The sequence below is a fragment of the Balaenoptera borealis genome (genome assembly GCF_965194805.1).
Source record: "Balaenoptera borealis genome assembly, chromosome: 16".
In the NCBI taxonomy this organism is placed as follows: Eukaryota; Metazoa; Chordata; class Mammalia; order Artiodactyla; family Balaenopteridae; genus Balaenoptera; species Balaenoptera borealis.
The window spans coordinates 30,015,746-30,027,473 of NC_138872.1; the positions used below are offsets into that span (position 1 = coordinate 30,015,746).

Here is an 11,728-nt window from a genome sequence, read left to right on the forward strand (position 1 = left end):
CCGCCCTGCGGGCCGTACCACCCCGGCGGACCCCCTCCGAAGTTGCGGAAAGGTACAGTCCCCGGCCTCTGATTGGCCGAAGACGCAGGGGCGTGGCCTCCGGAGCCTGGTTCTGCGCGCCAGAACCCACTCGCCGCAGTGCGAGCCGGGCCAAGAGCGAGCGCCATGGTGAGGAGTGGTTGCGGGTTGCCGGCGAGGCGGAGGCCATGGTTTGGGTCTGGGTTCGGGCCGGGGCCCGGGCCTGCCCGGGGAGCGAAGCCAGGCGAACGCGGGGGCCGCGCTGACGCTCGCGCCCCGGCTCCTTTTCCAGGTGCTGCTGCACGTGCTCTTCGAGCATGCGGTCGGCTACGCGCTGCTGGCGCTGAAGGAGGTGGAGGAGATCAGCCTGCTGCTGCCGCAGGTGAGTGGACGCGGTGGGCTCGCCCGGCCGCGCCGCAGCCCCTCGGGCAGCGCGGGCCCCAGCATGCACCGCGCGCTCCCACGTGGCCGGCCGCGCGTTGGGGGGGTGCGCTGTGCGCAGCAGCTCAAGAGCAGGGGATCTTTACCTGCATTCGTGATTAGAATCGTGTTAGAAGCATTTAAAAGTAAGTCTCCCGCATTCGAATTTGTGTGCACTCTATACAAAATGCAGATTTTCATTTTTGCATAAAGAGCAAATAAAACTATATGAAGAATGCAAAAAAAAAAAAAAGTCTCCCGGACTCCACCCCGTACCGATGAAGCGGAACCGGGATTTAGGCCCCGTGATCCGTTCATTTTTAAAGCGTTCGGTTGGTCCAGACCTGCAGCTGCTTTACTGCGCCCTAGAGGCAAGGGCGAGGGAAGGAAACCACTCATCGTCTTTCTCCCCCCCAGGTGGAGGAGTGCGTGCTGAACCTGGGCAAGTTCCACAACATCGTTCGTCTCGTGGCTTTTTGTCCCTTTTCCTCGTCCCAGGTTGCCTTGGAAAATGCCAACGCTGTGTCTGAAGGTGAGTTTGCCACTAAATATTTTAGGGAGATAAGCCTGCTACTGTTAACCTTTTAAATTGCACAATCTAGGATGTAGGCTTTATTTCTTGTGGGCACTGTAGTGATAAATGATTCCTAAATGAAATCTGGCTGAGGTGGGGGGACTGGTATAATACTAGACCCAATCAAATGTGGTTTTCTGCTACTTTGTTCAATTGATTTTGATACCAAAAGCCAAGAGAAAAAGGTTTGGTCCCAGAAGGTAAATCCAGTACTAAATGCTCCTATTGTGCTCCAGGGTGTTTTTTAAGCTTTCAGTAATGTATTTCATACTTATGTTATTGAGCCCGAGTTGTGTTCCTCCCATGGTTGATGCAGGCTTTGCAGTGATGACCTGAGTCTGTCAATCCCCTGAGTATAATCACTGATGTCTCCATGTCTCTGAGCAAAGCCTGAAGGGGAGGGCTCTAGGCACACCATCCTAGCATGCTCTGCAAGACCAATGTAAGATCAGTCTTGTCAGTGATCAGTTGAGGGGACAGGATTCCTTTTTATGATTTAAGCATCCTTCAGCATGTTAGTGGGAGCTCTGTTCTTTGCCCTGAGGTGTTGTTCATGAGGACCTCCGCCTGCTCTTGGAGACTCACCTACCAACCAAAAGGAAGAAAGTGCTCCTGGGGGTTGGGGACCCCAAGATAGGTGCTGCTATACAAGAGGAGTTAGGGTACAACTGCCAGACTGGAGGTGTCATAGCCGAGATCCTTCGAGGTGAGACCGTCTATTGACATTTTTGAATTCTGGGTGGGCGTGTCTAGAAACTCATTAGGCTTAAGGTTGCTTTTTGGAAGCCCTCCTGCTTGGCTGGTGCCCATGGGTTCAGGAGCTAGCTCAGCCCTTCCTTGCTCACAGTCTTGCCCTCCTCCAGGAGTCCGTCTGCACTTCCACAACCTGGTGAAGGGTCTGACTGATCTGTCTGCTTGTAAAGCCCAACTGGGGCTGGGACACAGCTATTCTCGTGCCAAAGTTAAGTTTAATGTGAACCGAGTGGACAATATGATTATCCAGTCCATTAGCCTCCTGGACCAGCTGGATAAGGACATCAATACCTTCTCCATGCGTGTCAGGTAAAGTGCAGGGATGACCCCTTAGAAACAAGGCCTTGGGTCTGTGGTTCAGCTAATTTTGAATCTTGAGATCAGGACTGGCTCCTGTGGGTAGAACCATGTGGGGTGGAGCTGGGCCTCCTGGTGCTTACCACAGGCTGTGTTCTTACACTGACTGTATAGAAAGAGGAGGCAGAGTAAACGCACCCCATATACACCTCAGCCCAGGCCCTTTGCCTGGTCTGTATTGTGAATGGGGCGACATGGAGTTGAGGTTTTGGATCTGATTTGTTCCCGTTTCCTCCAGGCAAAGAGTAGATCTGGAGAGGGCTGAGGCTATAGCTTTGAGACATGGCAGCTGGGCCATGGAGTGATTGTGGCTCTTTGCAGGGAGTGGTATGGGTATCACTTTCCTGAACTGGTAAAGATCATCAATGACAATGCTACATACTGCCGCCTTGCTCAGTTCATTGGAAACCGAAGGGAGCTGAATGAAGAAAAGTTGGAGAAGCTGGAGGAGCTGACAATGGATGCAGCCAAGGCTAAGGCTATTCTGGATGCCTCGCGGTCCTCCATGGGTCAGTATAGAGCCTGGCAGCCAAAATAAGGTACAGGGCTCTGAATACTGGGCTCCTGCATTCATACTTGATGTCCCTTAGGCATGGACATATCAGCCATTGACTTGATAAACATCGAGAGCTTCTCCAGTCGTGTGGTGTCTTTGTCAGAGTACCGCCAAAGCCTACACACTTACCTGCGATCCAAGATGAGCCAAGTAGCCCCCAGCCTGTCCGCCCTAATTGGGGAAGCGGTGCGTCATGGGAAACCAAAAAATGGGGGATTAAGAAATTACCATGTATATTTGTATTGTTGTATTTCCTGACCCATCATATCTTCCCCAGTGGTACTTGATGGGGAGGAGGTGAAGCAGGATTATGCAGTTGGTAGGTTGGCAATCCCAGCTTCTCTAATTCCTTGAATCCTTCTCCAGGTAGGTGCACGTCTCATTGCTCACGCTGGCAGTCTCACCAATCTGGCCAAGTATCCAGCATCCACAGTGCAGATCCTTGGGGCTGAAAAGGCCCTGTTCAGGTACCAGTGAGGGCACCTGCCCACACTCAGGTGCCACTTCTGGTGCCCACTGCTTGTTTGGGGATCACGGTGATGGTTGACCAGGGCTCCCTGACCTGTACAGGCCTCTGCTATGGGGGTGATGGCCAGTCCTGGTGTCTGAGTGATTCCCTGGGCCCAGCACAGGGACCACCTTTCCAGGTCAGCGACATTGGATGCCTTCCCTCTGCCTCTGGGAGTGGTGGCTTGGCATGAGGTGGGGTAGAGACCCATCCTGGCCTGAGGCTTACCTGGAAACAGGGGGAAGAGGGGAAGGGAGGCGCTGCCTTAGCTAACGAGGTTGAAATTTCTGATCTTAAAACTCTCCGCTGAATATTCTTCTCCCAGAGCCCTGAAGACAAGGGGTAACACCCCAAAATATGGACTCATTTTCCACTCTACCTTCATTGGCCGAGCAGCTGCCAAGAACAAAGGCCGCATCTCCCGATACCTGGCAAACAAATGCAGTATTGCCTCACGAATTGATTGCTTCTCTGGTATGGGTGGGGAAGTTGGCAGTTGGGAGGGAGGGAGGCTGACTACCCTAGCAGCTTCTACAATGATGGCAGTATTTTTCGTCAACAGCAGTTCACCTAGTGAGTGTTGATACTTTGAGTCTGAGTGAAGCTCAGGGTAGAGGGAATACTGGGGGTGGTGAGTAGTTTGTCCCTTTAGAGACTGACGTGCTATGTTTACTTACATACATGCATATCCAGAGGTACCTACCAGTGTATTTGGGGAGAAGCTTCGAGAACAAGTTGAGGAGCGGCTGTCCTTCTATGAGACTGGAGAGATTCCACGAAAGAATCTGGATGTTATGAAGGAGGCAATGGTTCAGGTCAGTTTGGGTCAGGTCAGGTGGGGAGAACCAGAGCTGGCTGTTGGAGTTGATGAACTGTCTTAGCCTGACCATGTAGAGTGGAGGCATAAAACTGATTTAATGAGCCTGATCCAATAAAGCCAAGAGAGAGACCTGGGGAACCAGAGGTCTTCAAACCTTTTCAGCACTTTTCTTTGGCCAGGCAGAGGAAGCGGCTGCTGAGATTACTAGGAAGCTGGAGAAACAGGAGAAGAAACGCTTGAAGAAGGAAAAGAAAAGGCTGGCTGCGATTGCCCTGGCGTCTTCAGAAAACAGCAGTAGTACCCCAGAGGAATGTGAGGTCAGTAGTAGACAGCCCTTAGCCCTGGGTGAAGATCTTAAGCCGTAGGACAGAAAACAGCAGAACAGAGGATATGCCACCTCAAGTCAAGGTCTGGAATACAGGCTTTTGGACTGAAATAAGGATCTGAAACGTCTAAAACTACCTCTTGATTCTATAGGAAGGAGATAGGTGCTGAGAGAACTCGCTCAAGAGCCCAGAGCGCTTGTTTGTAGCAGCACCTGTTCACTGGGCGAGTGTGTTCTGTCCTTGGCTGCTTCCCAGGAGTCCTCAACCGGGGGTAGTGTAAATTCCTGCTCTGCTTGTTCCCAGACATGTCTAGAAATGGTAGCATTTCATACTGGGGGTTGAGGGCAGGGAGAGCTCCAGTGTGCTATGTTAGAATCATTCTCCCTGGGATTGTTGTAGTGCCCAGTCCGCCAGTGTTTCAGGGTCCCCTCTGGAACTTGGTGTCATGATTCTTTTGCAACCAGCATGGTAGGGTTTTCTGTAAATTACTTACTGGGCTTAGATAATTGTATATTCTCCCTACCTTCTAGTGATTGGTGGGGGGCGGTGGGGGGGGGTCACCTTTGACATGCATTTCCAGAGTTAGAGCCATACAATTTAAAAATCATCCCAGAAACACTGGACAGTCTTAACACTATTTCCATCCACCAGTCTTTCTGCCCTGGGTACTTAACAGCTGGAATTCTAACGGGGTGTGTGTGCATGTTCATACAATGGATGACACTCTTTTCATGCCCATTTTTCCCTTTCTGCCATCAGGAGACAAGTGAAAGACCCAAAAAGAAGAAAAAGCAAAAGCCCCAGGCGGCTCCTCAGGAGAATGGAATGGAAGACCCATCTGTCTCCTCCAAACCCAAAAAAAAGAAATCTTTTTCCAAGGAGGAGCTGGTTAGTAGTGATCTTGAAGAGACAGCTGGCAGTGGAAGTCTTCCCAAGAGGAAGAAATCTTTCCCCAAAGAGGAACCAGATAGTGACCCTGAAGAGTCAGGAAACAAGAGGGTCCCCAAGAAAAAGAGGAAATTCTCTTCCAAGGAGGAGCCTCTCAGCAGTGGACCTGAAGAGGCTGCTGCCAGCAAGAGCAGCAGCTCCAAGAAAAAGAAAAAGCTCCGAAAGCTATCCCAGGAAAATTAGAATGGACATTTCCCTAGTAGGGCATAACTTACAGAGATATTTCCCAACCCATCCCCTATAGCCCAATATAAATAAAAACAAATTCACGAGTCATGTCATATCATGTTTTATTGGACACCTTACATGGTGGGACCTATGGGTTGGACAGGGCACCAATGACCGCCTCAGTGAAGTCTTGGCAGGCGGCATAACCACCCATGTGAGAAGTTCGAACCTGTGTTGGAGAACTGTCATCACCTCTGTGGCCTGGGCCCCATCCCTAACCCCCCACCACCTAAGTTCCCTAAGGAAGCCAGCCCCAGACAACCTAGGCTCTGCCCAGAAGGTGATAATGGTCTACAGGTTTAGGGCTCTTCTCTGGTCCACTGCACTGAAGGGAGGTGTATGGTCCTTGTGAGGCTGGAGGGAATAACGGGCTCTAGCCCCCATAGGGGTGCAGGTGGCCGATGACAGACTTGATGAAGTCGGTTGTGGTGCTGTAGCCGCCCATGTCTCGAGTCCGCACCTACAGCCACCACCGGCAACAGCCGTGGGGAAGAAAAGAGAGCCCATGAAGGCAGGGCAGTGTGATGGAAATGGAATCCAAAGAGGGTGACAAGGCCAGAAAAAGAAGACAATGCAGCAGAGATGCAAGGAGGCGGCCAGGTTTGGAAGAGCATGGACCCGTCCGTTGCTGTCTTTTGAGGGCCAGAGCCACCGTTCGAGCTCTGCTGTGGCCTGGGCGAGGGTGGGAAGCTGAGCATGAGTGAGAAGGGAAATGCAGATTGGAGACAGGAGAAGGATGCCTTGGAGGAAATAGAGAAGACCAGGTGGAAGCACAGATGACGGCAGGGGAATGGCAGATGAGGATGGGCTTCCAGGTGTGGAGAAAGTGACACTGGTGCCTCATCCTGCCAGCTATCTCCCTCTGCTCCTCCATCTCCCCTTAGACAGGAAGCTGCAAGTTCTCCATTAAGATGGCCAATTAAAGAGCCAATGGATGGAGCAGGAAAGAGGGAATAGCAGATGGGAACTAGGAGGCAAAGGAGATCAAGAGGATGAAACAGCCAAGAGAAGGGAAATGAACAGCCCTGACAGGATTGGGGGAAAAGCAGAGCAGAGGCTCTTGGGACCTGGAGGGAAAGGACGCCCCAACTCAGGTTCCCCAGAAAGTCCTGCCGAGACCCTAAACCCCACAGCCTTTCTAAACTCACCTTGCCGACTTTGATCACCTTCTTCACCGCATCTGCAATCGTGTTGGAGTGATGCTCGAGACTGTCAATGTGGACAGAAAGAAACTGAGATAGCCCCCATATCATCCCCCTGATTTCCCCACCTGTGCTCCCCGAACAACAGCCAGCTGCCTCCCCGGGCTGGCAGTGACCTACTTGAGATGCCGCAGCATGTTGGAAGCTGACAACAGCATGGCTGTGGGGTTGGCTATATTCCTGCCCACTGCCTGGGCAAATGGATGCCGGGCACCCTGTGGAAAGAGGAGCAGGCCAGAGTCACTGGGAGCAGACATTCTGCAGAAGCTGAGGTCAGGGAAGGGCATTAGGATGAAAGGTCAGGCCAGGAACACTGAGATGTAAGGGGGGGACAGGAGCAGGCCAGGGTCACTTAGGAGGAGGATGCACTGGGGGAGAGCTATCAAGGGGACCTGAGGTCAGAAGAAGGGCACAGAGAGGGCTGAGGGAGGCAGTGACTTCACTCACCGTCTCAAAGACTGCATACTCTGCACTGTAGCTCTCACCAGGGACCACACCAGCTCCCCCAACCAGGCCAGCAGCCAGATTGTCAATAATGTTCCCATAGAGGTTGGGCATCACCAGCACATCAAACTGGTAAGGATTCTGCACCAGCTGGGGGCAAAATGTGGGCATGGAGGAAAGACGTAAATCCTATTCCCTGCCTTTCTCAGCACTGAGAATGGAGACACCGGGAGGGCCTCACCTGCATGCAGCAGTTGTCTATGATCATTGTCTCAAACTTGATCTTGGGGTACAGTTCAGCAACTTCCTCACAGCACTGCAGGAACAACCCATCCCCCAGTTTCCTGTCCATGGGCCAAAGGGAACATTCAGCCGATAGAGTGCAGGGAGCTACCTTCCCAGGAACCTACCCCATGCAAAGCCATGTCCCTCACATGATATTGGCCTTGTGGACAGCTGTGACCTTGCCCCGCCCCTTCTTAGTGGCATAGTCAAAGGCGAACTTTGCGATCCGCTGAGATTTGGTTCGAGTGACAATCTTCAGGCACTCGATCACGCCCCTCGCACTCTGCATAAGACAGAAGCAGCTGGGTGACACTAGAAAAAAGGGAAGGAGCTGTGCCTCTCTCCCCACTTCACCCCTGCCCTCCGCGATTTCTAGGGCCTCACCTCGTGTTCCAGAGAGCTGTACTCCCCTTCTGTCTGCTCTCGAATAATCACCAAATCTAGATTGTTGTGTCGAGTCTTGTACCCAGGAAGTGACTTCACATGGACTACGTTGGCAAACAAGTCCAACTTACGCCTGGGGATGGGGCAGAGCCATGAGCACTGTGCCTGGTGCCCCAGTACCCCACTCACCCATGTCCTCCCACCACCTACCTCAGCCGCATATCGTAGGAGGCTAGTTCCCCCTTATACTCCATCGGGGTGTGGATCTTTCCTGCATAAACAAAGTTGAGGTGGGGGGGGGGGGGTTAGGCACAGGCCAAGCCCAAGGGAACCCAGATTGGTGTCCAATCCCCTCAATGATCCCCCCCAGACTCCCATCTCCCACTCCCAAATAAGTGATACTTAAATGCCTCTGGAGGCAAGGGGCAAAGGAAAATAATGTAGTTAAAACCAGAAATATTTTACCCACTGTTTCATTTCTAGTCACCAAATTTAATTTATGTTGAAACTTCAAAATGACCTAAAAGGACAGAAAAGAATTTTCTCATGTCATCAAAGAGCCTGGGTTTCGGGACTTCCCTGGTGGTCCAGTGGGTAAGACTCTGCACTCCCAATGCAGGGGGCCCGGGTTCGATCCCTGGTCGGGGAACTAGATCCCACATGCATGCCGCAACTAAAGATCCTGTGTGCCGCAACTAAGACCCAGTGCGGCATAAATAAATGAATGAATGAATTAATTAATTAATTAATTTAAATTAAAAAAAAAAAAGGAGCCTGGGTTTAATAGGTTGAGAAACAACCTAGGGGATCTGTGACCTTTCTTGATGTTTCTATGACTACGTATTTGACATCTTCTCAACCAGCACTTATTGAATATCATGTGTCAGGCACTAGGGATATCAACCAAAAAACACAACACAAATTCCTGTCCTCAAGGGGCAAACAATGCATTGGGGGAAGACAGTTAATATGAAAGACATGATAAATACCATGGGAGAGGTATTACCAACACGCACAGGAGCACAGAGAAGAAATTCCCTCTGGTAACATCAGAAGTATCATAGAACAGCTGGCACTTCAGCCAGACCTTAGGTTGAGTGAGTGTACTAGGTTGAACAGTGAACCACCCAAATGATATGTCCATGTCCTAACCCCCAGAACCTGTAAATGTGACCTTATTTGGGAAAACAGTGTCTGCAGATATAATAAGTTAAGGATCTTGAGACGGAATCACACTGGATCCAGGTAGGTCCTAAACCCAATGACAAGTCCTTATACAAGAAAAGAAGGAGAAACAGATACACAGACACAGAGTAGAGAAAACCATATAAAGACAGAGGCAGAGACTGAACTGATGCATCTACAAGCCAAGAAACACCGAGGAATGCCAGCAGCTGCCAGGAGCCACCAGCAGCTGGAAGAGGCAAGGAAGGATTCTACCCAAGTCTTCAGAAGGAGCTCTGCCAACACCTTAATTTCAGGATTCTGGCCTCCAGAACTGGGAGAGAATACATTTCTGTTATTTTAAGCCACCAGGTTTGTGGTAATTTGTTATGGCAGCCCTAGGAAACTAATACAGTGAGTGAGGAAGATTCTGACAGGTGGCACCAAAAGGAGAACACTGTGGCAGAAGGAACAGCAAAAGTCAAGACAGTACATGTATTTGAAAACTAATATAGTCTGGTGTGACCAAAGCACACAACAAGTGTTGTAGAAACAAAGGCAGAAAAGCTGAGGGTCAGCTCATAAACAGCTTACTCTCCTACACTAAGGCTGGGCCTGAAAGTCATGCTGGTTTTTCCAAGAGAAGAGCTGTAGAGGATGGACTGTAGGGGCAGAACTGAAAGCCAAAAAATCTAATGAGGCGATTACAGTAGGGAAGCAAAAGGGAAGACAAAAGAACAGAGGCAGCTAGAAATGGCATTCTGGAAACACAGTTAACAAGACTTGATGACCCATAATGTAGCACCATGACAGACTACAAACTCATGGAGCCTTCCTGCATAGACAGCATGAGAGGCACACGATCTCTCAACTCCTGGGTTTCCAACTGGATTCCCACTGATGGCCACCAATCAGTGGCGGGAGCTCGGTAGAGTTAATGTATTATGTGTGTGCTGAGGGAAGGTTAATGAACACTTATTCGTTTGATTTTAACTAACATGGGTGGGGTAGCAAGGAGGCACACATACCAATGATGGCCACCTTGTTCTCCTTCATGGAACTCAGCACCTGCTCCAGCTTCTCCTCAGATGCCATATTCTGCACCTCGCTCAGGTGATGCTCCTGGAACTCCACTGGGACAGAGGCAGCCTTCAGGAGCAGGTGTCAAAAATCGCAGGGTCAGAATCGAGTAAGTCCTTTCCAACCCAGGCCATCGCCCCTGCTGGCTGACTCCCCCAGGCCACTCACCTTGAACACCTCCTTGACAGCGTGCATCAGTTCAGGCCCCACGCCGTCTCCCGGTAGCATAGTCACGGGAAAGGCGCCCTCCACCCTCACGTCCTCGCCCTGCGAGCAGGGTCAGCAGAGCTAGAGCTGGGGCTGGGGCAGGAGTCCTGGGGTAGGCCAGGAGAGGACGGGTCAGGGGCGTGGGCGAGACCGGAGCCGGACTTGCACTTACCTGGCTCCGCGAGGAGGCTTGCGCTACGGCCGAGGTACACAGGCTCCTCCATGCCCTGGGATTCGGGGCGGCGACCAGCGCCTACGACAGTCACATAAGCCTTTGAGGTCGGATCTGGGAGCCTCAGGCCCCGAATACTTCACTGAGCCCGGTACAAACCCGCCGCCCTCCCGCCTGCCGCAGCATGCCCCGGGCCTCACTCGGGTCACCCAGCGGACACCGCCGAGGGCCGCCATGTTCTCCACAGGAAGTCGCGGCGAAATGACGCCGGAAGCCGGCGAGGCTCACCGCCCCTATTTCCGGTCCGTCATGAATGCTGGGAGGTACGCTCATTTTCTCCAACCGAAACCTCCGACCCGTTCCTCTTCCTCCGCGTTCATCCACTTCTACTCACCACTTCCCTTGGACCCTGAAGCTACACAGCGCCGCTTTGTCTATTGCTTTATTTTCAGACGCTGCATTGATGTTGAAACTTCAAAATAACATTAAAGGCGAATATGAGGTTTCATTTTATCAAACGAGTTTAATAACAAGTTGAAAAACAATACTGGAGAATCTGTCTTAATGTTTGTGTGTCCACGTATTTGTTATTCTTTTAATCAATTTTCACTGAACAATCGTATGTCCGACACTAAAGGCATTAATGAACGCCACCCAATCCATGGGAGGAGGTGTGTGTGTCTGGCTTCTTCAGTCTCCTAGCCTGCCCGGTTACTCTGTATTAATCAAGTTTCCTTGTTGTTTTTTCCTAGGTGGGCTTGTTCTTTGCTCTGACAGTTGTTTCCCTAATAGTGTATCCTAGGCCTGAACTCCTCTGAGCAGGATCGTAATTGGAGACAGAAATTACTTAAAGCTTGTAAGTGTGACTAAAAGGGAATTTCAGACCTATTTTTAAATTTCCAGTCACATGCTGTTTACAAACGACATGCCTAAAACAGATGACAAAAGTGGACCAGGGGCACTTGTTAAAAGTGCAGACTTATGAGTGTCACCCCAGACTTGCTGAATCCAAATCTCAGGATTGAGGCCCCAGAAAATGCATGTCTAACAGGCTCCCCCAGGTGATACACACAAATTTACGAACCACTAACTAGGTGATTTGTATACCTAATCCATCCAAAAAGGTGCAGAGCATTCTCGCAGCCCAAGGGAAAGAATGCAGTGGTTCTAATCTTGGGGATCAAGCACAAGCTTTGTGTCTCTTTTCTGCATTCCTTTAGGCAAGGGCATTCTCTACTGTTGGGTGAAAAGATTTAAATTAGCTAATAAATGCATAAGAAAC

The 11,728-nt window shown here is 50.8% G+C and overlaps 2 protein-coding genes across 4 annotated transcripts; one reads left to right on the plus strand and one right to left on the minus strand.

Moving 5' to 3' along the window:
• Nucleotides 1-45: 45 nt before the first annotated feature.
• NOP56 (NOP56 ribonucleoprotein) lies at nucleotides 46-5,561 on the plus strand. The gene is made up of 12 exons (XM_082361438.1): nucleotides 46-168; nucleotides 311-400; nucleotides 856-970; nucleotides 1,557-1,718; nucleotides 1,876-2,074; nucleotides 2,444-2,631; nucleotides 2,713-2,864; nucleotides 3,045-3,145; nucleotides 3,512-3,660; nucleotides 3,880-4,001; nucleotides 4,186-4,323; nucleotides 5,092-5,561. Exons 1-12 carry the CDS (start codon nucleotides 166-168, stop codon nucleotides 5,461-5,463), a joined length of 1,791 nt encoding a protein of 596 aa, XP_082217564.1. The 5' UTR covers nucleotides 46-165; the 3' UTR covers nucleotides 5,464-5,561.
• On the minus strand, nucleotides 5,554-10,733 carry IDH3B (isocitrate dehydrogenase (NAD(+)) 3 non-catalytic subunit beta). Of its 3 annotated transcripts, none has more exons than XM_082361467.1 (12): nucleotides 10,647-10,733; nucleotides 10,447-10,527; nucleotides 10,236-10,334; nucleotides 10,016-10,136; nucleotides 8,034-8,094; nucleotides 7,824-7,956; nucleotides 7,589-7,722; nucleotides 7,396-7,498; nucleotides 7,158-7,304; nucleotides 6,831-6,925; nucleotides 6,657-6,717; nucleotides 5,554-5,677 (listed from the first exon to the last, which is right to left on the minus strand). In XM_082361467.1, the coding sequence occupies exons 1-12, from the start codon at nucleotides 10,680-10,682 to the stop codon at nucleotides 5,597-5,599; spliced, it is 1,152 nt and encodes a 383-aa protein (XP_082217593.1). In that variant the 5' UTR covers nucleotides 10,683-10,733; the 3' UTR covers nucleotides 5,554-5,596. The 3 variants fall into 3 exon arrangements, with proteins under 3 accessions (XP_082217593.1, XP_082217592.1, XP_082217594.1); XM_082361466.1 differs by having other exon boundaries at nucleotides 5,554-5,968; nucleotides 10,647-10,732; XM_082361468.1 differs by lacking the exon at nucleotides 7,158-7,304 and having other exon boundaries at nucleotides 5,554-5,968.
• Between the last annotated feature and the right edge of the window lie 995 nt (nucleotides 10,734-11,728).